Source organism: Anoplophora glabripennis, unplaced genomic scaffold, assembly GCF_000390285.2.
Source record: "Anoplophora glabripennis isolate ALB-LARVAE unplaced genomic scaffold, Agla_2.0 scaffold96, whole genome shotgun sequence".
Lineage (NCBI taxonomy): Eukaryota > Metazoa > Arthropoda > Insecta > Coleoptera > Cerambycidae > Anoplophora > Anoplophora glabripennis.
The window spans coordinates 132,656-159,187 of NW_019417365.1; the positions used below are offsets into that span (position 1 = coordinate 132,656).

A 26,532-nucleotide genomic window follows, 5' to 3' on the forward strand; every position below is an offset into this window, starting at 1 on the left:
GCTGGAAATAATTGGATTTTGTTTTCTTCAATGTCCGGAACATTATTATTTGCGGTTTTGCGGTAAAATTGTAAGAAAACCTCAAAAAAAATTTTTTTTTCCATTTTAATAATAACTGTTTTAAGCTCAAAAAATGTGACCCTTTAATTTTTTTCCAAAGTTTGACTGTAACAAAAGAAACTGTTCGCTAGATCGAGATGAAACTTCACAGGGTTCTTCTGGGTATATCCAACTGTAAAAGTCATGCTTAACATTAATCATTTCATGAATATTTCTAATTTAGCCATCAATTTTCTGAAAAACCATAAATTACCCTTTTTTCCTGTTTTTTTAAATTCATGTAAAAGACGAAAAATACATTTCTTCCGAAATGATATAGGAAATTTATCCGTATTCGAAACTGCCCTTCAATTCTCTGAGATATCGTTGATTGAAAACAAAAGGATCCTTTTCCATTCAAAGTCCGATATTTTGATGAATAATGGTCATATCGAAATTTTAAAAAAAAGGAAATTAAAGCTGAATAAACAAGCTATCTGGTCCATGCAATGGCTTAGCTGAAAAAATTTTTTCTAAGTTCGTGAATTCGGAGAAAAAATTAAAAAATTTGCAAAATTTTTTTTGTCATGCTATTCCTTAAAATTGCACGATAACCGTGGCTCCTAAAAATTTTCAACCGAAAGATCTAAAAACTAGAATCTTAGAGCTTCAAAATGCTTTTTTTTAATTCTCGATACAACCATTTTTCACTTAAATACAGTCTGTCAAAAATCACGGAAAAATTTCGGAAATTCGTTGACCCTTTAATTGTTTGTATTAGTGTACTAAATTACACAAACTTATGTACAATATAAATGTAACTGCCTCTGACGCAAAAGTTACGATTTCTCTCCGTGAATATTTCAAAATGGAATTTCATATTATTTCTCTTAAATACAACGAATTTAGCAACTGAAAACTTACCTTCAGTGATTTTATTGTTTAACGTGTACGATTTAATTATAATAATACGACATGTCTCAGATTTTGACAGAAAAGAATTACGATCAATGTTTATTAATCATAATAAATTCATATAATGTTATATTACATAATTATTTTAATCTAACTTATGTATATATCGATTTTATCAAATTACTATTAATTTTCAAAATATGTATAATACTAAAGATCACAAAACAATTTTATCCTTTCTTACAGTTACATAAAATCTTATATAAATAAAATAACAAATATATGATAAACAGAACATTTTCTTTATAGATCAGTCATTGTCGTAGTGTTGACGTGTTTTAAAATGTACGACCCATCACAATCTTCCCTTTAATCGCCTCGTGTGTATTTTCTACAAATCCCAATTTTCCGTAAAAAGCGTGAGTGTAGCTGTCCGTCACATTCATCACAACGTGTACGCCAAACGAGCCTAAAAAGCAAATATAATCTTATTTTTCGTGGTGTCTCATTTGAGAGGCAAATCTGTTTTGTTGACATTGATACTGGATAAATTTAAATCATAATATATCGGGTATCCCAAAATTCAAGCATGATTTGAATTTTGCGCCATTCGTGTGGTAGTGTTGCCACAAAGAATAAAAAAAACTAGCATGCTAGGTGACAATTGAGGGTTGATATAAATGGACCGCTACACAAAAGAACAATGCATTTTCATTGTTGAGTAATATTTTTAAAATAATGAAGGTTTGGCAGTTATAGTTTGCAATATCCGTAAAGATTTAACTTCATCAACTGTGAACAGACTAATTGAAAAATTCAGAGAGACTGAATCAATTAATGATCTTAAATACTCTGGCTGTCCTTCAACTGACAGTGTTGCTGAGAGTCCAGGAACATCAATTCGATACTGTGGTCAAAATTGGACATTTCAAAAAGCTCTCTACAGCGTATTCTCAAGGAAGATTTGCATCTTCATGCTTACAAAGTTCAGTTGGCACAAGAACTGACTGACACATACGACCACGCAGAACAAATAGAGTTCGTTGAATGGATTATGCAACAAGTGGATGCTGACTTTTTGATGAGGCTCAATTTCATCTTGGTGGCTTCATTAAAAAACAAAATTGGTACATTTGGAGTTCAGAAAATCCATGCTTCGCTGTTTGGTGGGGATTTTGGGCTGAAGGCATGATAATCCAGTCTTTTGTGCCTAAATTGCAAGATGTGGATGCAAACGACATGTGGTTTCAATGAGACGATGACACCTGCCATACAGACTGAGAAAAAATTCAATTTCTGCATGATTCATTTCCCAGGTCGTGTAATTTCCTGTTTTAGTGATCAGAATTGGTCGCCCAGATCTTGTGATTTAACACCGTTGGACTTTTTCCTTTGGGGTTTTTTGTACGAACAGGTTCACAACCACCTACACCGTGAAAAGGAAATTGAGAATTATATCAACGAAATTCATCCGCATTTACATAAAACGGTGAAGAAAAATTTCAACAAAATAGTGCGTATAGCAAAGCAGTGGAAGATATTGACCTGATATGTGATTCCATACATAACCCTATACTGTATACTGTGGGTACACATATTGCATGTGACGTTAAGTATTCCGTCAATAGCGTCAGCTGATGCCACCCGGAAAGGTCTAATGATTGCAATGACAACAGGGTTCCAGAAAAAGGTACACGGCAAACTGGCGCCAAGGACCAGGATAACTACGAACAATTGCACAACACAGGAGACTCTTCAGCGAACGCTTGCTTCGATAACACGTATTCTTTTTCACTAACTAGTTTTCAATAAAAATACTTTTATTTTTCCGTTGAGAGAGAGTTTTATTTGCTGCACACCGAAAGCAACCCTCAATACTATATGAATGAATTAAAAATTAACAATTTTTAATTGAAAAACCTGTGTTTTCTATCAAAATTACTTCTGTGAATTTTAGGACACCCTTTATATTTAAGAAATATTTGAACATAATTTTACTTAGATTAATTTCTTTCAGTAGTACATTTCTGTTGCTAAAGAATATAGAAATTTTAATATTCACTGATTGAATACTGCAGATAATCCGCTACTAAAAATATGATTTTCAAACTACTTTGTCCCATTTTAATACCCCGCTAAAATTATGGTGCCATTAACGGTCGCTTTAAATTTTAACATACAGGATATAAATTCATAATTAATATTTAGCACAACGTTAAACATTAAAATTTTAACATGTTTTTAAAATTTAAAGATGTTAAATGCTTTAATTGCAAACTTTTGACTTTCTTATTCGACGGTCCTCGTTTAACACTGGAAACAAATGACAGACTTACCGTTAGCCCTCAAAGCAGCTAATAAGCATGTAACAAGTCTTTTACTAACTGACTGATCCATAATTGACGGTAAAAGACTACATATCATACTAGAAGGATGAGTTGGACTGCTGACGTAAATTTCATCCTTAAAATCGTGAAAGTACGAAATGGCATCCTAAAAAAATATTTATGTACGAATTCTACCGATAAACTGCATTGTAACTTGATTTATTCACAAGAATCCTTGAGACTTTACCTGAACAAACTTATGTAAGTCCTTGCCAAGATCCGGATGATATTTTTCACACATTTCCGGTATCCAGGCAATCTCCTGTTTCACTCTAAATTTCTTATAGTCCGGGGAAGCACAGGCATACCCGACGACGCCCGCGTCATCCTCTACGACAAAGCAAAATTCGGGATGGAGAGTTAGATAAGGCCCTACCATCCTTTCAGCATGTAAGTTTTTGAGTTCCTTAGGGTAAGGAAGCGGGTCCTCAAGACCATCCTTACACGTTCGAGTACATATGCTGTAAACTATTTCTTCGTCTGTGGGCAGGTAAGGTCGAATGGTGTAAACACGATTGGTAGGTACGTCTGGCACTTTATAAACGAAAAGATCGTTGCCCGAATCCACAGGTATGAGTCTCTGAAATGAATGAGGTAATATTTAAAAACCCAGAAGAGCTTTGAAAATGGCAATAATTGCATAATTAAATCTATCAGCAGATAATTTGTTCAAGAAATCTGCCTAAAGAAGTTTTTTATAACTAAGATTATGAACTATGAAGCACCAGTGAAATGAGAAATAAAAAAACACTAAATATGAAAAAAGAAAAAACGTAAAACGAAAACTAAGCATTTATGGACCCATGGTTATAGGAAAAAAAGACTTGTTTTGACTTCAAAAATACACCCCTAAATTTTTTGTACTAAATTTTAATTAACCCTGTATATAGAGCATTGATAATTTTTTGTTTAATATTACAATCAGTTTGTAAGTGTTTGCAAATGTTAAGGAAATCAAGTATAATAAATTATTAATTTAGTATAATAAAATATAATATAGAAAATACTGAACAAAATAGAAAAAGAAACAAAAATTATATAAAATATCTATTATATCTATGAAAATGAACATGCACAGATGACCAACAATGTAATTCTGACAAAAAAATGCAACTTTTCCAATTATTGTCCGGTTTGACTATCATTTCAGAGAACACAGCATGTATTATATTGTTTACACATTACACATAGAATCAACATGACTTATATCAGTACACAGTCAGCGCCCTAGAATAGACGATCATTGATAAGAGAGGTGCAAAAGTGCTGTGTTTTGTACGATACCTCTTACAGGGAATACCATCACAAAAAGATTAAGAAAAATGGGCGGGATGCACAATATGTTATTTATGCATTTACCAATGCCTAATAAAATAATGATCGTACATTCCGAATAAACTAGAAAAAAAGTAAAAAGTAAAAAAAATAGTCAGCTGCCGACTGTCATATGCGTCCTCATTAAAAGTAGGAAAGGAAGCAAAAAAATCTAAGTAATTAAAAAAATATATTAATCAATAATAAGCGTCGAACAATATAATAGCTGTTTTACATTGGCAATTTATTGATCAACTAATTCATGAAGTCGCTTCATCAAGAAATCGGACAAGTGTAATGCACCAAATTTGCTGTCAAATAACTTCATGAATTTATTCATCAAGTTCTTGACGAATTAGAGCATGTTCTAATTTTCGTCAATTTCTTCGTGAAGTTCGGAAGTACCAACCCAACAGATTTCCAGCCTCAGATCAGTAATGAGGTTATGTTATTGGAATATGTAAATAATTGTGTGGTCGTACTAGTTTTGCATTGTTTTTACTGATTTGTTACTTACAAACACTAATATTTACATAATATGTGTCAAAACGGTACCGCTGTTGTATCACTACAATTATGAGTGGAAAGGTGACATTTTTGAAATTTATTTGCTTCTTTGATTCGTTGATAGAACTGATTCAAACTTGACAAAGTCTGTAGCAGTGTAAAACCACGATTAATTCATGAAGAACTTCGTCAATTTATTCATCAATAAATTGTCAATGGAAATAAGGCACCAATTCGTTTGGTAGGTAGCATTAGGAAGAACAACATAAAATTCAATTCTGAATCAAACAAAATCGGGAACAAAAACAGAAAATGCAACAAAAGTTAAGCAATACAAAGGAAGCAGGGCAAAAGAGAAATATAGGAGGCCATATAAAAATTAAAGTTGAGGAAAGCACGAAGAGTTGGCGCAGAGATGATAAAATACATGGGAAATGATGAAATAGATAAGTTTACAGAACTATATAATGAGATAATGTGGACCACAGAGATACCAAGAGTGTGGAATATAGGAATCATAGTCTCCATGCACAAGAAAGGAGATAAAAGAGTATATGATAATTACAGGGGTATAACCTTAACAAGTACTGCAGTTGTAGGATCTTACACAAATATTATATACCTACTCTATATGTAATGGATAGTGGTAGTGCCGAATGACAAATGACACTGTTACTAATTTTACTAGTATAGGTTGGTACGACGGTGCAAACCTTTTTCATATCGTAGATTCTTATCAAACGAATCATAACAATGATTTCTATAACTATTTCTATCTAACTTGACTCAATCATACATATTCGACATCTCTAATAACCAAAAGAAATATCAAAATAATAAAATCAGTATAAAGTTATGAAAATATTGTAAAAAAGGAAAAATGAAGAGTAAAGAGAATTTGAAACAAAAATAGGAGTCAAGTAGCGATGTGTGTGATTCTACTGTTATTTTCAGAGATTTTAGATAAGGCAGCCAAAAATATCAAAAGAAAAGTTGCAGACTTTAAAACTACTAAATACTACTAAAAAGATCAAACAAAGATAAAGGTAAAGAGAAAGAACTTATGTTCGCAAATAATATGGTTATAATGGTACATTCAGAAAGGAGGTTATGGTGTTGGACCGAAATTAACAGAAAAAAACAAAAGTATAATAGTACAAGGGAAAATAAAACACATAACAAAACTACAAGAAAAGCAAATTGAATAAGTAAACAGTACTAAATATTTGTGATTTATAATTGAGAATAACAAAAAAAATAGACAAAGAAATCGACAATAGGATGGAAAAAAAGGAAAAAAAATACAGAATGAAAATTATATTTTTAGGGACGAAAGAAATGCTAGTAAAAAAGTAGATCCACAATAATATGTAGTAGTGAAATATGGACCATTTGGAGGCAGACACAAGACATGCCTAAATACCATGCAAATGAGATTTTGAGACGCAAAGAAAATAAAACAAAAAGAGGCATGATAATAAAAGATGTATCCAAACAAAACTTAAAACGTTGAACCCATAACCGGTAAGAGTGAAAACAATTACGGTGGTCAAGATGGTGGGCCAGGGTTGTATGTGTCATATGACAAGTGATAAATAAAAAAAATACAGTGAAGTTCCATTATAATAACATCCTAAGAGAGAGTAAAAACATGTTCCTACTAAACGGATGATGTAATGAGCAAACCAAAAATTAATCTGTTTCGAACCAAACTTAAGGAGGTTTATCGGCTCGGCTCGGCGTTCGCTCGCTCGCATTGGATCATTCTGTTTGTTTGGATGGTAGAAAATAAAGAAATTTTTCTGAAAAGGAAAACACAACTGAAAATGTGTACCATTTAAGAGTTTGTGAAGCGAGTGCAGGCAGAAATATATGAAGAGTTTAAGGATGCAAGCAAAACAAAAGTACAAAGCAATCTCTAACCTCAAAGAAGTGAAGAATTAATCCAAAATCGAGGGGCTTTATTTTATTTCAATAAATTTTATTCTTCTTGATTTTGTTTTTCTTCTTTTTCATGTTATTTACAATGCCTAAGCTTCAAATATACATCATTATTGTGTCACACATGCGAATTTCAAATAAGATACTAGGTCGAGAACCGCGGCGTTGCCGCTTTCACGCATAATGGAGGTTAAGTTAGTCAACGACAGCAGTTTGAAGGAGAATTATTATAAATTATGTATCTTACAAGTACCTAATCCATTTCTATGAGCTGTCATACGGTTCCTTATATATCGGTTTCATATTTATGCAAGTTGCTGTGGAAACTGTTCGTCAATTGTTCCGCATTCTAAGTGGAAAGACCAAAAAAATCTGCATCCTCATAAGACTCTGTACTAAATCGTGAAACATTATTTTATTAATATCTCGTCTCTTAGGTATCCAAACTAGTCATAATTCTTTTTGAGGATTTTCTTCATATTAATAAGCTTACATTAATTTTTTTATGAATATTTGTTTGTCAATTCCAAATCAGATAAACCTTCTTAAGGGTAGAAATATGTTGCAATATGCAGTCAGTTATTAAAAGCAGAGTAGTTGTAACGTTGTATATGAAATGTGAAGATAAATAGAAAGAATCAAACAAGCGCGCAGGACAGGAAAAGATAGAAAAATAAGTTGAGAGACCACCCCAACAACAAACTCAATTCTGCTCACCTTAGGAGTGGTAGAAAATAAATAAGATTATGTAAATAAATAAATGTTATCTGTATACAGAACGTAGCATAGCATGAAAGTAACCCAATAAATTACACATTATTGTACTGGAAGTTAATTTGAATGATCTGCATCACAAGAATTTTAACTGTGCTTGTTCGGAAGCTAATACAAACTGTAACTCACCTGCAAATCTGCAGTTAGACCCCCTCTGAACACCCAAGGTTCTTGGTCTCCACTCATAAACGTTTCTTTCCAACCTTTAGAGAACCCTACATATACAAGAAACTATATTAACAAACGATGAATCACTAAAACAATCGCTAACGCATCGCTCCTTGCAGATAATTTACGCTGTGTGCCTAATACTATTCATTAGTGATTAATTACAACTCTACGCAGCGCTGCATATCACAGTACTTACCCATATCAATTAATTCGGCAACCAGAAACTCACAGAAGAAATAAAGAATTTTAAATATTATGGATTATAACTGATCGTTAATAATAATTAATCTTTTGAATTTCTGGTTCCTTTATTTTAGATTTACGCTTTGCTAGTATTAATGAGTTACGCCAAAAAAAAAACTATTACGCCAAAATGCAATATCAGCAGCTGCATATACTAAATTCCTTGGAAGATGCATACATGTATACGTCCCCTGGGTGTACGAAGGCATTGAAGGAGGAAACTGACCGCCAGCTTAGGAAAAATAAATATTGATTAATAATCTGGACTCACTCTGGTTGAATTTCTTGTTGTAGATAAATAAAGAAAAAACAATTTGTTTGGACGGAAATAATTGCTGTTTCTTTATTTGATGCACTTAGAAGTCTATGCTTGTGTTAGAAATAAAAAATACAAAGTATTTTAAAATTCGATTTAGAGAATTATTCTTGCAAAAAGAAAAGCACTAGACAACGAATATATTCATTTTCACACAAGCATAAAGTGCTAACTAGCTAAAATAAAATTACAATGAACAGAAGAAATGCATTTTATAATTTGAAAATTTCAAATGGCATCCGAAAATCTATTACTTTCTGAGCATTTTACTCAGTTACGCTTTAGCAAGGCACACACATTACGCAAACTCAAAACCCTGGTTGCCTCTCTCTTTGGTCACCTCAAGCTGAAACACTAAAATTTCTCTGAAACGACTTTAATAATTACGCACTCTGCTATCGATACACCTTGTATAATAAACGAATACGAGATATAAGTACGCTGCACTCTACGCAATAATCGCCCAAAAAGTAACAGAACGTGATTCTTTCAAGTCAATCGTATGCATTATAAAATACATTTTATTAGCATCGTTACTTCTCAAAAAAGAAATACTTACCTAACCATTTGATATATGCATTGAGCAATGAGATCACGCCCCCAATATCCCAAATATACGAGTACAAATCGTACAGTAACTCTCTATTATTACAGGTGGACATGTGTTGAAAAAGTTTATTAACTGATCGTGTCATTTCGTTCATTCTTTCGGCCCTCGCGAACCATTCTTGGACCTAAAAATACCAAAACTATGGATAGGGAAGGTTTTTTTAATTTACAATTATTACTTCGCATACCTCGGGACTAGATGTGTCTTTCTTTTGATTAGCTGCTATAACTAGATGAGCATTTGATTTTAACCAGTTAAACTCTTGTAACAGCTGTAGTCCTTGACCACCGTGTTCAAAAGGCAGGTAAAATAAATCACATAGTAAGGCTAGATCTTCGTACGTTAGATCTGTTGACTTTCTGTTAAAAAAAAAAATGAATTTTATATGAAATACTTAACTAAAAATATTCTTGTTGTAATAAGAAGCAAAAATATTGTAAAAATAAAACAATAATCATAATAATACTAATTTTAACCGTAAGATTGGAAGAAACTTTATCTTACCTATCGCCGTCTCCATCAACACTAATTTCAGTCACCATTTGATTAGCATCCACTTGCATGCTGCCACTTGAAGTCTACAAATAAAAAATATTATAACTGAAGAAGTTTTAGCCTTTATAGAAACTTAATAGTACATTTTTTTTACAATAAATTTCATAAAAGAACATTCGATTACAATTTTCCGAGTTAAATGAGTCACTATATCAGTCTTATCTTCGAATAATAGTATTTTTAGTATAGTTGTTACGATATCAATTGGAACTTCTCTTGGAATTTTATCCTATGCTTTAGCCATGATCTGTCTCGTAATTTATACTCGAATAGCCACTGGGCGAGTCCGGTATTGGTAGACCAGTCTGCCTGATGTAAAATCGACGGCGGCACTCTGGTCGTCAAAGCAAACCTGTATTGGTCCACTAGGCCGTAAATCATTATTTGCATGGTACTCTATAATTAGTTTGGTGTCGAACGCGGTCCACTTGGCTCTGCCAGTGCAGTGGAAAGCAGTACTTGGCGTGGTATATTTATTGTTGATATAATGCGTATTATTAATTGTTAGTTAATATTATTATTTGTTCATATCGTAACCAGTAAAGGGTAATAGTTATTAAAATATTATATTTAATTATCTAGTAATTTTGTATGGTAATGGACTGAGACAGAACACAGGAAATAATGGACTTCAAGGTCAGGACATAGCCATTCTAAGGAGCTCATGGAGCATCCTTTGAAGGAAAGAGCAAACGATTTACTGAGCTTGAACAAAATCCGGCTCAGGAGAGTGATAGGACTCATAACGGGACACTGTCACTTTAGTAAACATCTACATAAGCTAAAGCTTGTAGACAGTCCGGTCTGCCGAGGATGTGAATCGGCGGATAAAACTTCTCTNAAAAATATTTAAAATTATAGTTATTTAAAATTAAATTGCATTAGTTTCACCTTATCAGTTTGACAACTCCCAGGCTACTTAATATTTCGAAGAAAGTGAGAAATGACTAATATCAAAATGTAATCAAATCAAATATGGCAATATATCAGTGTTAGTAGTATAAAAAAATCTATATATACTTCATTTGAGAAGGCCATTATGGACGCGCCTCGGGATATAAAGGTGCTCGGTAAGTAATAACTCCTCAATCTGAGTACCTGTACTTTATTTATACTTAATTGCTCAAGATTTATGTCCTGAAGATAGAAAAGATTAAAAAATTTTAATTGAAAATTTAAAAAAGCAAGATCTAAAAACTATCTAGCTAAAATAAGAGGTAAAATACTGGAAGTTAATGGTGAAACGTATACGGTATCCCAACTCCAAGAATTAGAAAGGCAATCCTATTTTCAAAATGAAGAGGAATTCCCATCTCCAGTAGTATATAATAAAAGTAATAGTGCGCCCACAACACCAACACCACCGGTTTCCAACGCTGAAAAAGACAATAAAGATATTCTGGAAGAAGCTCAAATCGGTCTAAAGTAAGCGAAACAAAAACATAAAACAAAGTTGCAGGATTCAAAAATAAACACGACTCCTATCGGCAAGAAAAAGGAAGAAGAAAAAAAAAACAATTCAAAGAACAAATTCTATAAGCAGCGTAAAAAGTGACAAATCCGATCAACAATTAAGAAACATTAGGAAATAAACATTAACTTTCTCTTTATTTGTACTATTGTAATTAAAATTAATATTTACATTAAATAATGGATAATTATGTGAGATACTTTGACACTGATGAAATAAAAACACTTGAGGTAGATACGTAGATACTATAACACAGGCAAAACAAATACTTAACGAAATAAATTCTTTAAATATATTCCACACCAACATTAGAAGTATTTCAAAAAACTTCAATGAAGTTGAAGTAGTTTTTAACGAATTTGAAAATATATATGATATAATTGTTTTAACAGAAGTCTGGCATATACATAATGATAATCTATTTGACATACAATTTGATTGTGAATTGATAATTCACCTGATATGATATGACAACCGGATACAACTTTGTAGGTGAAATATTAGTTTTTACCGGAAACGAAATAGAATTGGTACAGTGGCAGTTGAATATTTTTAATTTTGTAGTAAAATTTAAAGCGGTAGTGAGATGTCTTGTGTAGTGTAGATGTATACCCTTACACAAAGGGTGAACCAAAAATAACCGGATGAAATTTGCTGCATGCGCCACTCTTGTAGATCGGGCTTTTCCTGCTAGATGCGTGTTACGTAACCCCTCCTGAGTCAGTCTGCCAAGTGGCATCACTTGAGACGGTTGCAGCAAGTCCCTGAGACAGTTTTCCTGCAATGACTAATTTGAGCTCTTCGATTTTTTAAAATGGTTGAGAGTTCGAGAACAGCGTGTGGCATTGAAATTTTGTTTTCTGCTCGATAAAAATGAATCGGACGCGCGGTCCATATGTTGTCTACAGCTTATAAAGAACATGCCTTGAAAAGAACTCAAGTGTACGAGTGGTATTCGCGATTTGAACATAGGGGCATGTCGGCCCTCCACGTCCAGAACTGATGAAAACGTAGAAAAAATTTGCATGCCTATGTAGAAGGATAGATGACGTACTATTGATACAATTGCTGAATTATCTGGTCTTTCGTGGAGCTCAGTGCAACACAATTTAGCCAATGATTTGCAAATGATACAAATTGCTGCAAAATTCGTCCCCCACTGCTTGCTGTGACTTGTTGGACTACTTGGAAGTAGGCGAGAACTGTTTCTATAAAATCATCACTGGGAATGGGTACGACCTGAGACATAGCAACAGTCGTCGCAGTGGAAGGCTATGAACTCCCCCTCGCTGGAAAAAAACCCGGCAAGTCAAATCGGCAGTGAAGACAATGTTGATAAGTTTTTTTGACGTTCGTGGCATTGTCCACTCAGAGTATTCCCCTGAGCGTCAAATAGTGAACCAATTTTTCTCCCTGAGTGTTTTGAGACAGTTGCATGAGAGTGTTCTATTGAAACTACCCGATTTGTGGCGGAGTAAGGACTGGTTCTTCCACCATGACAATGCTCCACCTCATATAGACATCTCTATGTGTGATTTTTTGGCGAAAAACCACGACACCACTTCCTCACCCACCCTACTCACCTGATCTGGCACCCTGTGATTTATTTTTGTTCCCCCGGATGAAAAGGAGCTGAAAAGGAAACGTTTTGCAGATATTCCGGAAATGAAACGAAAATCGAAGGTGGCGCTGCAAGGCATCAGAAAGGACAAGTGGAAAAAACGTTTGAACCAGTGTATTAGTATTAATGGAGAGTACTTTGAAGTAGTGATGTAAAATAGCATGCTATTTAGTTTTGGGTGATATATATCAAAATATATATCATTATATATATCAGATGAATTTTGTTAAAAAAAAACTATATTCAAATTAGTTTTTTTATATTGCTAATGCCTTGCTGATTAATTTGACACCAAATACATGTCATATATATGAACTTTAAGAAAAGTTATCAAGTGATCTTTTTTTTTTTTCATATTTAGATTGGAATTTTATATTTTTTTTATCATACTGACTTCTAATTTTTGTTGCGTGCTACTGACTGTTTATAAGCAAGTACGCTGTTTATTAGCAATTTAGTTTTATCAACCCAGAAATAAAAAATGGGAAATTTCTAGAACAAGAAAATTTAGTCTTTGTATATCACAATACGTACTTAAAAAAAATTAAAGATAAAAATTGAAATAAAAATTATCAAAAACTTATGATAATAAAGAAACTGCTTTAAAGTAGTACTTAAAAATCTGAAAATTTAGGGGTGTACTATAAATGGGGAGACCTAAGAGCGCACGTAATTTCAACTCACCCCTTCCACCCTAGGGGGTGGGGTGAAGGTTTTTTTTAGACGTACCCTATTTATTTTGCGATTTTCGGATTGTACGCGTAAAACTACCCCCAGAAACGCGTTCTTGGGGGTACGTCTAAAAGACCACCCCTCACCCCCTCTGCACCTACTAAGGTGGAAAGGGCCAGTTGAAATCAGGTTCGCTCTTAGGTCTCCCCACTTATAGTACACCCCTAAAATTTCAGATTTCTATATTTATTTTTGAAGGAGAAAAATGCTCATCGAAAAAACGACAAAATCCATACGAGGGTGGTGGTTTGGTTTTTGTGCGAATTCGGCAAGAACGCGCTTTCGGGGGTAGTTTTACGCATAGAATCCGAAACTCGCAAAATGAGTAGGGTACATCTAAAAAAACCACCCGTCACCCCCTAGGGTGGAAGGGGTGACTTGAAATTACGTGCGCTCTTAGTTCTTCCCATCTATAGTACACCCCTAAAATTTCAGATTTTTATATTCATTTTTGACGGAGATATTCCAGGTACCCAAGAGCTACTACAGTCCAACTCAAGCCTACCACACCACAAGTTTTTAGTTTTAAAATGTAAGGTTATGTTTGAAATTTGGCTTTATTCATGAAATGGCGGGAAAATTGATATATATCAGCTATTAACATATATATAATAGCTGATATGTATCAAAAATTGATATATATCAATTTGTTATATATTTTCACTCACATCACTACGAAGGTAACTGACGCCTGTAATTTGTGTTTAGTGATGGTGCAGTATGTTTGTGTCTTCATTGTGAAAAAAAAACATGTATACAAATAAAAAAAGATGAAACTGAACAGTACATAGCTCGCACAAAATTTAGTTTAATCGTATGTTAATCGTATTGTAACTGTATTGACATTTGCAGTAAATTTAAAATTTGTTATACGGATGTCGCGTGTATAATCTATAAAAATTAAACTACAGCTTCCTAACAATATTTGTAATAGAAAAGTCTTATACGGAAAAGTTCTATTTTTGCGTTTTTTTTTTTTTGTAAATTAAAGTTCAATTATGGATTTATGGATCAAAATATTTTCTCTGAAACGGTCCTGTCCGTGTGCTGTACGATGAGTTACATGCTGTAGACCAGCCGCGTAAACAAATCATCGTTGAAAGATGGAAAGATACTTCTCAATTTTTGGGGAATTTTTCAATGCAAAAGTACAAACTAAGAAAAATAGATATTTAAAAAAAACTGATATTTTCTTATTATAATAATTAATAGTAATTACTGTTCTTGAATGCACTGTTGTTTCTGCAAGAGTTCGCAAACAAAACCACATCCGTAAGCACATCCTGTAGTTGCCAACTGCGTGCACTAAACAAACTCCATTAAAATATGGAACAAAATGAAATAAAACCATTTCTAGAGAAAATGTTGAAATTGGCACCGACGCACCCAATTTTGACGAATATTTTCCCAAATTCCAGGTATTCCCCTAATTGTGTCAGCAGTGTCAAGTAAGTATACGGTTTCACAATTCTTCCACCGTAGCAATTAGAGACCAATGACTTCAAGTGACTTCAAAGATAAAAGTCCATTGGAGTTAGATCGAGTGACCGAGGTGGCCACGGCACAGGACCAAAGCGTCCAATCCATCGCTGAGGAAACATTTCATTCAAAAGTGTCGTTACTTCTTGAGTACTGTGTGGAGGAGCCCCATCTTAAAGATAAAACATGCGTGCCCGAACTTGTAATGCCACATCATCCAATAATTCAGGCAACCAGTTCTCCAAAAAGTCAGCATATGTTGCTCCATTTAGTCGTCCTTCAAAGAAATAGGGACCCACAAGTATATCGCCTATTATGCCAGCCCAAACATTTACCGAGAACCGATGTTGAAAATGAGTTTCCCTAATCTCTTGAGGCTTTCCATCGCATATTATGGAAATTCACTTCATCACAGGTAAATGTCGCCTGATCTGTTAAACAAACATAAGCAGGAAATTCTACTTGATTGGCACATTGCCATAAAAACCATCTGCCAAAACGCATTCACATTGATCACAATCCGGGGGTAAAATCTGTTGAACTGGTTGCAGATGATAGGGGTGCAACAGCTGGTGCCTTAAAATGTGATGTACAGTGGGAAATGACGTTCCTACTTGCTGTGCGAGTCATCGAGTACTAATTGTGGGGTCTTCATCATTATTTTCCAACATTGCATCCTCAACATTAAGGTTCACTTGCTGACCACGTCCTTCTTTTCGAGGAATAACACTTCCCATATCTCGCAGCCGCTGAACACACTGTAGGATTATATTTGCACATGGGGGGTGATGTTGTGGCCAGCGTTCCCGGTACAACTTAGTCACCGCGAGCGCATTTTCTCCCGCTGCACCATACACTAACACCATATCGACACATTCGGAAATAGTAACAGCATTGTTTTCTTGGTTCATTGTAAAACTAGTTTGTGCACAAACTAAAAAATTAAGCAAAGTAAGAAATAAGAATCTCGTTTTTAATGCAATCGACACGCTATTCTTATTTTTTACTTCTTTATAAAAATTACACTGCCACTATCGTGGAATTACAAAATAAAAACTTTTGTCTGGAATCTTTCACTTTTTAACACTGATGGGTCGATGGACGATGCTTAAAATTTAATAGTTAAGTATTAGATTATACCGACTTAAATTATAAGGTTGCATCTCAGGTCGCATAAAAACATTTCCAAAGTTGATAATAAATAACACAGGGTCGGCCTTCATTTTTGTTGAATAAATTAACTTCAATTTACAAAAAAAAAAACACGAACTTTTTCGTATAAGAGTTTTCTAATACAAATATCATTAGGAAGCTGTAGTTTAATAATAATAATAGATAATAGATTATACATGCCATACCCTGTATTAACAAAATTTTAAAAGAGAAATATTAATTTATATTCATTTATATAACTTACCGAATTCTCACTCATGGCCACATCTTCATTCGACCCATTTGAACACTTCGCCCCGTGAGCCGGTGATATATTCGGAGTACTATTACAATCCATCGGTTCCGATGGACTTAAACTAGATTCGTTACTTAAACTAGTATCGGTGTTCATGCTGGTCTCGTCTTTATTCTCTTTTACGTGGTTTGTATTTGTACTATTATGAAGTTGATCGCCATTCAAGGCCACTTCCTCTGGTTTTGTCTTTTCTGGTCTGATATGAGTTCCATTTAGAAGGGTAACAGTCTTGCTGTCAGAGCTGTCGATCGCTACGGGGATGGGAACTGGTGTGATGGGATTCGGTATAGATTCATTACAAATCACCTTCGTGTCAGAAACTAGGGAGTTCATCACGGGACCTGGTACTGGGTTGATTAAGCTCTCTGTACAGGTAACCTTGAAAATTCGGAAAATTAAATGATATTCATATCAACGCTCCATCATCCAATAAGATAAACGGTGCTAGTTAAAAAAATATACTTACAGTACTACATACTTCAGCCAATGCATGCAGTTGATTAGAGTTCACCACAGTGGAAGTGTTTCCTGTAGATGGTGTGCTAGTTGTGGAAGTAATACTCATACATGTGTTAATTGATGGTATTATTGGCACTGGCACAACTGCAATAAATTTGTTAGTTTAGTTTTCGATAATAAATGAGGGTAATTCTTTAGATGGATTTATGTAATTGTTGACACTGCCCACAGTTTTAGGCCAAGCATCCTCAGAAGTGGTGCAGATATGGCGATGGCATGGTTCTGGCGAGTAACAATGCCTCCCGGATCCTAATGGACTAAGTTAGGAAACAAAAATCAGTCTTACTTTAACTTATTAAATAGCATAGCTTATAAAACCAACAGATCATAGAACATGAAGACCCGACAGCAGAAGCCTAGTTCAATGACAGTGTAACAACGAAAAGTAAAGGATATGAAAGTATATAAAAAGAGTAAACTATATTACGACTTGGCCTTCAGGCTTGGTAGATTAATTTTCAGTTTGCTTATTACATTATCCTTTTAACCTGATACAATTTCACTGTCCCTTGGGATGTCGTTATAAGCGAGTTCCATTACATATTTAGTGATTTCATCAACTAAGAAACGTTTAATAAAAAATATTTATTTTTTATGTAGCGTGTATACAGTTTTCCGAGTTAATTTGTGCTTACAAAAACAGTAGAAAAAAATTAATATTAGTTTTAATTAGTAATGGCAAAAATGATTTTTAAAATAATCAATATACGAGGATGATTCAAATATAAACGAGAATGTCAAGGTGGACATCTTGAAAGGACACGGATAGGGAATGTTGGTAGGAATAGGACGAGTGGGGGATCGTAGTCGACACAGCCATAAGACCATTAGCCAAGTAGTGGCAAAGATAAGCAAGAAGGAAGTACACCCATCTGTTGCGCAACCAATTATCATAAAATTTTTGACGCGGGAGGGGCCCTGCTGTTTTGTAGAGATTGCTACAGCAGTTTGCTGAAAACACTCTTTCACAACCCTGTGTGTTTTTTGGCACAAAGCCTTCTCTGAAGGACGAAAGAAGGTTGAAAATGAATCTCACAATCGGCGGCCCAGAACAAGCTTAACTGATGGACACATTCAAGCAGTTTGTGACCTTCTGGAGAACGACCATTACCTGACAGTGGCAGAAATTGCATGTGAAGTGAAGATCAGTGTCCAGAGTATCCATACCATCATCCGTGATGAGCTTGGTTTGTCAAAAGTGTTGGCTTGTTGGGTGCCATGCCTTCTCTCGGGGGACTAGAAGAATGTCCGTCTGCCAACGGCATTTGCAACGGTACCGTACTGAAGGGGACGCATTTCTCATCCGTATAGTGACCTGCGATAAGACTTGGGTCGGCAAGCAAGCATGGAATGGTGAAAAAAGGAGAGGCCGCTCCACTCAAGGCCAAATCGTGCTTGTCAGCGGGTAAAGTTCTCCCTAGAGTTTTTTGGGACTCAAAAGGAATCCTTCTGTTGGATATTCTACACGAGCAGAGAACAATCAATGCTGGTTACTACTGCAGACTTCTTGAGCAGATTAGGGCCGCTTATCCAAGCAAAAGACGCCGCCAACCCATAAGGAACATCATTTTGCTTCACGATAATGCTCAACCCCATACAGCAAATCAAACAGGCCAGAAATTGGAAGAAATGTTCTGGAAAAGTCTTGAACACCCACCCTACAGTCCGGACTTGTCCCCTTGTGATTATCACATGTTCGGGCCATTGAAAGAGGCTTTGGGAGGGCAGTGTTTCGCTGGTGACGCAGAGGTGGAAACATTCGTGCGCAACTGGCTAACGAACCGCCATTCTTCTTTCTACAGCTTCTAATCAGGTGGAAAAAATGTGTTTCAAAGGAAGGTGATTATGTAGAAAAATTAGAAATTTTTTGTGAACTTAATTTTATCAATAATAAAAAAAAAAATTAATTATCGTTTATATTTGAATGACCCTCGTATTTTAATTATTGTAGTAAAATCATTATTTACAGTTGGCAATAATTATTCTTCTTTCTTAAATATGATCAAAGGTAACACTTTATGAGGAGTTCTATAAATTGTTCTTTTTTAATTATTCAAATAATGGACAAAGGGTCTAAAATCTGGTAAGTAGAGTATACAACCAGAATAAGATGGCAGTTATTATATATTATAAAGTACAAAAACAGTTGTTAAAAATATGCAATACATATAACAAAAGACTAATCCAAAGAAATATGTTTATTTTAATGACTGAAAAAACACTAAAATTTACCAGTCACACTGAGGTAAATTAACGATTTTTAAGTAATAAAACATTTAGCCATTACTAGCTTTAACTATATAGTATTTATAGTCAAAGACTGACTGTCTGAAATGCTCTGAATGTTATATCTTTATTTGCTGAGACAGAAATATTTTGAGTCTAAACTGTTATATGAAAAATAGGCAGGATTTGTATTGGGCCCATTAAAATCTAAGTCCTGGGACCTGTTTTTTTAAGTATGTACTTTTCAACTTTTCACTCCTTACTTTTCACTTTTCTGGCTATTTTGTTTTCAAAATTAATATTCAAAAAACAGTTGGTAATCTGCACAGTGACAATGAATAACTGAAGCTTCTTAAAATGCGTAACATTTATATAAAGTACAATTTTTTATAAAACAGAATTATTCTTTGTTTTTCTACATTTGTAAAATGAAAAGTGAAAAGTTGAAAAGTACTTAAAAAAAAATTAAAAAATATGTCCTATATGAGAGTCTTGTGGCACACTTAACATCGCTGTGAATTTGTTCGGTATAAAATTCCCGAAACTAATCATCTAAAAGATACAGATTTAGAAAAAAACCATAAGCTCCAAGTAGACGAAGCTTTTGGATTAAAATATTATAATTTACTCTATCAAAGATCTCTATCCAGCCTTCAAGATATTTGATAAGCAGTAGTGAAGTACTGGAAGACACCTTCACTAAGAACCCTACACTTTCGATTCTGCTAAGTATTTTCAAAAAAATGAAATGGGCTGATCCAATTTGCAAAATACTCAGTGGCATCAAAATTCTGATATTCTTGGTAACTATCTTCCAGTATATCTACCACCGATTCATATTAAATGCATACTTTAATAAATTTTCATCTTCAGTTATTTGTTACAATATTTGTTTATATGTGACAATTTTCTGATATTTTTACATTTTATGTCTTGAAAACTTGACTATTTAGAACATATATATTTAGGAACTTTTTTATTAAAGCAGTCTAAAGAATCACCCCCTTTATTATAGAAGTTTACTTCAGGTCCCTTCCTCCATTTATACCACAATACTGCTTATTTAGCAATAGTAATTTACCACCAATAAGAAACTGTTTGATGAGTTGTCTGTTCTAAAAACATTTTCAACTTAAATATATAAAAGTGCTATATATACCTCACAAATTTATCACTTCTGAAAGTAGTTATAATTAGGCATCCTTACCAGCAACTGCAGGTTGAGGTTTAGCAATTGGCCCCCAAGCTGACTTGCGCTTCTCAAATTCTGGAAGCCATTCATTGATGGCATTCCTTAAAGCTTGACGTGGATGGTACATATTTGGCGATAGAGTAGCAGGTACATCTTCTCCTGACATACCATCTTCAGTCTCAGTCTCTAATTTTATATCTGCAGAAACGGTGTCGTCTAAAAATATTATATTCAACAAAAAAGGTACTTATATAAATTATTTTACAAATGTATATTACAAATATTTTCCAATTTTTTATTTTTGATCGTTTTATATGAAAAATAACAGGTGCAAAATATTTGACTTTGAAATGTTGTGCAGTTTGTTGAAGTGAAAATTAGAACGATTTTTCTAAAGCCCACTTAAAAATGCTCAAGAGTTGAAAGGCCTTTAAGAGCAGCAGATTCGTTCTTAGGCTGAGACATACACGTTAATTTTTGGAAAAGCTTACAAATAGCACAATGGAGCTTCGATTATCAGAGGTAACTGGAATAATTGAAAACTCAAATAAGCTAGATTGTCCTTCAACAGGCATAACAATTATTTTTTCTACTTATTTTGCTCCGTATCACAAATATGTAACACTTCAATTCAAAGAGATGCAATGGCAAATACAATGCCAACTCAGACATGTAGGAAAAGGCACGAAAATCCAAACCCCTTGTCGTAATTTGATTAATGCGAAGTTCCAATAATCAAGTAGTCCTGGCCAGTCCCAATGATGGGATAATCTGAACCTCGGATAACAGGGACTGTACTACTGTATATGGTAAACATATAAATGTAGACTTTTTATTTCAGTAGCACTAGTTCTTATTTAACAATTGCAGGAACACTTATTATGTATTAAATTATGTTCTTAAATATGGGCATGAAAAAGCTACACTGGATGCTAGTCCATCCAAATGTCAAATGTGCATCACCACAACAAATATGTGAAAAAGATAAACTTATAGATATGTACCTGTAAAACAAGAATAAATAATGTGTCTTCAAAGTTTGTTGCAGCAGAGCCACTTGTTCAGAAATCTCTTTCAATATTAAAAATCAGTTTACTGCATTTCATAAATAAAACATGAAATAAATTAAACAATTTCCAATTCAAATGCAATTGAAATTCCTAGTTCTGAAGTTTGCAGTACAAATGTTGTCATTCCCATATTTTCTATTATTTATAGCAACTCTTTTGAATAATAGTAATAACAAAAAAAAAAGTAATTACACTGTTTACTGACTTTATCTTATTATTTTATAATTTTTGTTTATACATTTGACTTATGAGAATGGTTTTATTTGAGAAATAATTGTTTCCTTAACATATTAAAAATAAATGTGTATAGATAAAATCACGTACTTATTGAAGGATCCCTTTGGGCATCTACATTACACCTTGACCACTGAGCTAAAGTGTGTATTGCTACGAAATTGGCCCCATATTCACAATTAGGGTTTGTCAAAACACCCCTTAATTTTGGGATTAGATCAGGCGATCTGCCTGAATAAGGCCCTAGAAAAACTCTCTTCTGGTCATAATCATTGGCATGCAAATTGTCCCATATAACCGGAGGTCTACGTAGAACCTCTGTGATTTCCTGAATGTTTTCTTTAGAAAGTGTCCTAGAAATTACTTTTTGCCCTAAAAAAAAATTATAGCATATTGGTAACAATAATGACGATCATACCACCTCAAAGCTTTTTCACCAGGCTTTCATCCCATATTTAAAACCTTTAAAATATTATCAAAGAACTGTTATAAATCAAGTTGCATTAGCACATCTTTAGTTTAATAGATAACTAATTGAAAAATATGTCTAAAGAGTGGAAATATTTTGATTTGGCAGGAAAAAACCTTAAAGTTTAATTATGGAATATTACTGAGGAATATGTTAACACAAAATAGTTGCATACTAAATTTATTTATATCTCATGATCTATTTTCGTAAACAATTACCCAGCTATTTTCGATCATTTCTGAAAAACTTACGTCACTATAGCTGTGGCCTCGGTTGTAACCGTGTAAATGGCATATCATCCACTTTTCTGTAGTAAACCGAAAAATTATGGTTCAGTTTTAAGTAATCATAGTTCTACTTTAGTTTTCATTGCAAAAAAGTATATATTTTTTATAATGAAAATTAGTAGTGAACAATTGCTTTCGTAGTAATTTATTTTTATAGATTCTTACTTTTAAATATATTTTCTTTTTGTGAAAGGACCATGTGCCTAAATGTGTACTAAAATAGTTTATCGGTACAGGAACAATGAATTAATGGTAGTAATATATAGAAACACTTGTAAACAGAGTAAGTAAACTATCAGTCAGCATTAAAAAAAATATTTTATATGCGGAAATTCTTTTTACCAATTGAATTTCTTACTTTGGTTTATTTACTCTTCAAAAATCCTCTCAAAGTTTGTAAACACCCTGTATACAGCTTAAAGATGTTTTATACAGGGTGTTTCAGGATTAAGTCGACAAACTTTATGGAGATATTCCTCATAAAAAAAATAAGAAAAAAATCAAGTATAATTTTTTTCCAGAGACGCTTCATTTTCGAAATATGGAGCGTTAAAGATTTTAAAAAAATTTTGAATTTTTTAAATAACTTCTAATTGAAGAAGGCTATTTAAGCCAAATTTGGCATGACACATCTTCTTATAAGATACCATTTTTCCATAGAAGTAGAAGTCCCGCAAGCAACAAGTGGCGGAGTTATGGGGACTCAGACTCATTAAATTTTAGATAGAACAGTTTGTTATTGACAAAAAGTGTACATTCACTTTTTTTCCTAACTCATAGTTTCATGGCAAAATTGATTATTCGGAAGGGTGCTTCTGGATTCTGTCGATAAACTTTAAAATGAACCTCAACAAAAATTTCCGAGTAGGCTGCTGTCAAGCAATGTTAATTTGATGTTTTAAATGTTATTTTGCGAATTGTTGCATAAATTATCCATTAGATAAAGCGTTCAAACTAATAATAAAAATAAGTTTAATAATGCCGTCCATATTTTCAAACAATGAATATGCTGATATGGTCTTTGTATATAGTTTCTGTGATGGAAATTCCACGGCGGCTCGCCGTGAATATGCAGTATGATTTCCTCATTGCACACTACCATCAAAGGAAACATTTTCAACGACATTCAGTCGTCTCAGACAAACAGGGTCTTTCGGTATTCCAACTTATGCTGATGGACATTTTGCACCACTTCAGGACGAAATAAGATCGAATACTATTTTAAACCATTTCGATGAAAATTCATCCACGAGTGTCAGAAGATCTAGCTATGAGCTAGGTATTTCGTAAAATTCCATTTGGAGGACTCTTCGGGCTGATGGACGCCATGCGTACCATATCCAGCATGTGCAACATTTATTGCCTCAGGACATACGATGCAGACGTGTGTTTTGTGACTGGATGTTAAACCAAGCAGATAATGATGATCAGTTTATGCAAAAAGTAATGTGGACAGATGAGGTAACATTTACTCGAAGGGGAATTTTAAACCAAAGGAACAACCATATTTGGTCTTATGAGAATCCACGGGCGGTAAGGGAACATAGTTTTCTGCATGAATTCCAATGTAACGTATGGTTGGGTGTGTTGGACAACATTATAGTTGGTCCCTACTTCCTTCCGCATCGGTTAAATGCTGACATGTATACAGAGTTCCTTGAAAATGGTTTTCAAGATCTGTTAGAAGATGTTCCGCTTAATACTCGAATGAACAGTTGGTTTCAACTAGATGGTTGTCCTGCCCATTATGGTAGAGGTCCTAGGGAGTGGTTAAACATTAATTATCCCAGGAGATGGATTGGTCGCGGAGGACCTGCAGTGTGGCCCGCACGTTCACCGGACTTGACACCGATGGATTATTTTGTTTGGGGTGCTATTAAACAAAAAGTATATGAGGTGCCAGTTGATACCCTAGAAGATCTAAGACAGCGAATAGTCCAAGCGTGTCGAGAATTAACTCCAATTCAGTGTCAATCGGCCACTACCTCCATAATTAAAAGATGTCGTGCTTGTCTACAGTCCGGAGGCACCCATTTTGAACAAAATATTTTTTAAATCATTTCATTTTTGATTCACTTTTCACTTTGTCTAGGTATAATATTAATTGATAATTTTTTGGTTGTTTCAATTTAAATAAATTTTCATACATTATTTGCCATCTTATTTTATTTAAAAGTACACAACACAAGTAAATGTAGACTACAAACCGCCTGAAAAAAATTAGGAGTATTGCAAGGGTCGTTACTTTGTCGCATTAGACATAATCACATTAGATGTTAGGTACTTAAACATTTCCATTGTTTTCTTCATTTTTTTTTTCTAAAAAAAAACGCCCTATATCTCAAAACCGAAGCATCTCCTAAATAATTTTAATACTATTGGTTAAACCCAAGGAAAGGGGAGACCAATTTTAATAGGTACTATATTTTTTTAGGTTTTATGATTTCTAAAGTTTATCGACAGAATCCAGAAGCATCCTTCCGAAAAATCAATTTTGCCATGAAACTATGAGTTAGGCAAAAAAGTGAATGTACACTTTTTGTCAATAACAAACTGTTCTATCTAAAAACAGCATCATTTTTATTTTCAGTAGGGCCGTATTAATTTTTTTTATAATTTAATGAGTCTGAGTCCCTATAACTCCGCCACTGGTTGCTTGTGGGACTTGTACTTCTATGGAAAAATGGTATCTTATAAGATGTGTCATGCCAAATTTGGCTTAAATAGTCTTCTTCATTTAGAAGTTATTTAAAAAATTAGAATTTTTTAAAAAATCTTTAACGCCCTATATTTCAAAAATGAAGCGTCTGGAAAAAAATTTATACTTGATTTTTTTCTTATTTTTTTATGAGGAATATCTCCTTAAAGTTTGTCGACTTAATCTTGAAACACCCTGTATATCACAAAAATTAAATAAATGTCTAGTACTTTAACAACAACCATTAAATTTATATAAACTGTTTTCTGTGTTTGAATAAAAAAATAAATTCACTCACCAGTCCACATTATATCAATCTCTTGAGCTAATTTTGAACCTAAGGTGTTTAAATACTCGGAGTTGGTTACATTGGGTATAGCCCTAGTTGAACAGTACTGCGTTGGACACAGTAAGAATCGTGGTTGGCCTAAATGCTGATAACATTCATTTGTAACGGAGACCTGGGCTTGTGCGAATGACTGAAAAATTTCTTTATCTGCTTCAGACATTTCAGGTTCTATATCATCGAACAACAAAGCAAAAGCATTACAACCAAATTGGGCCACTTGTTCTAGTTTCCGTTTTAGGGCAGTTACTTCTTTTGAACTACTGTATGTTATATCTAAACCGGGAGACAAAGCATAGTAAAACATAATATTTTGATCTTTAGCTGCTTGAATTAAACCAGTTAGATGCTCCGCTTCCTCAACCGTATAAAGTTCTCTCCAGTAAGCTCTATGTTTATAATCATCTTTCGGTGCATATACATATGAGTCCATTCCCCATTTTTTCATCCTTATTAAAAGAAAAAAATTATATAAATGCATTTAATGAAAAATTATGTGCTACTTACTTTTGAAATAAATCTTTTCTCTGTTCTGTAGTCCATGGTCTTCCATAAAAACCTAAAATAATTGGAAATGTAATAAATTAAAGAGCCAGTTGAAGGACCATTTTTTATTTGTTTATGTTTGGAATTCTTCAGTGGCTCTTTTAAATTAACGATTTCTATTGCCCAAAGGAAAATAAATAAATATTTATATTCTACTACAGACCTTCTACAACGCCACAGATAAAATTTCCATTTTTTGTATTTAAATTTTCTGACACTGGTAGGTTAGAAATTTCAGCCATTTTTTCTAGAATCCGTCGTCCTCAATTCGCGGAAAGTAATGTACACAAACACAAATTGCAACAAACGTGAACAAACTGTTTATGGCTGTCTCGTCAACTTCATAGAATAAACCTTGAATGAATATTTTTTAACAGATCCTTGATTTACTCTATTTACAGA

The 26,532-nt window shown here is 33.7% G+C and overlaps 1 protein-coding gene across 4 annotated transcripts; it reads right to left on the reverse strand.

The window, feature by feature from the left end:
• Window positions 1-1,125: 1,125 nt before the first annotated feature.
• On the reverse strand, window positions 1,126-26,532 carry LOC108904637 (protein O-GlcNAcase). 4 transcript variants are annotated; one of them, XM_018707273.1, is made up of 15 exons: window positions 26,294-26,532; window positions 26,092-26,143; window positions 25,537-26,033; window positions 21,875-22,156; window positions 20,496-20,678; window positions 17,010-17,146; window positions 16,493-16,921; window positions 9,722-9,795; window positions 9,396-9,576; window positions 9,167-9,341; window positions 8,470-8,523; window positions 8,007-8,092; window positions 3,529-3,921; window positions 3,291-3,447; window positions 1,126-1,423 (listed from the first exon to the last, which is right to left on the reverse strand). In XM_018707273.1, the coding sequence occupies exons 1-15, from the start codon at window positions 26,370-26,372 to the stop codon at window positions 1,293-1,295; spliced, it is 2,910 nt and encodes a 969-aa protein (XP_018562789.1). In that variant the 5' UTR covers window positions 26,373-26,532; the 3' UTR covers window positions 1,126-1,292. The 4 variants fall into 4 exon arrangements, with proteins under 4 accessions (XP_018562789.1, XP_018562788.1, XP_018562787.1 ...); XM_018707272.1 differs by having other exon boundaries at window positions 9,405-9,576; window positions 20,496-20,696; XM_018707271.1 differs by having other exon boundaries at window positions 20,496-20,696.

Excerpts from the sequence above, each read along its gene's own strand:
- LOC108904637 (XM_018707271.1), bottom strand. The coding sequence starts at position 26,372 with ATGGCTGAAATTTCTAACCTACCAGTGTCAGAAAATTTAAATACAAAA. Across the intron at positions 20,697-21,874 it reads CCAAAGGGATCCTTCAATAA|ACGACACCGTTTCTGCAGAT; the intron begins GTACGTGATTTT and ends TAATATTTTTAG. Across the intron at positions 9,796-16,492 it reads TGGCCATGAGTGAGAATTCG|ACTTCAAGTGGCAGCATGCA; the intron begins GTAAGTTATATA and ends TTTTATTTGTAG.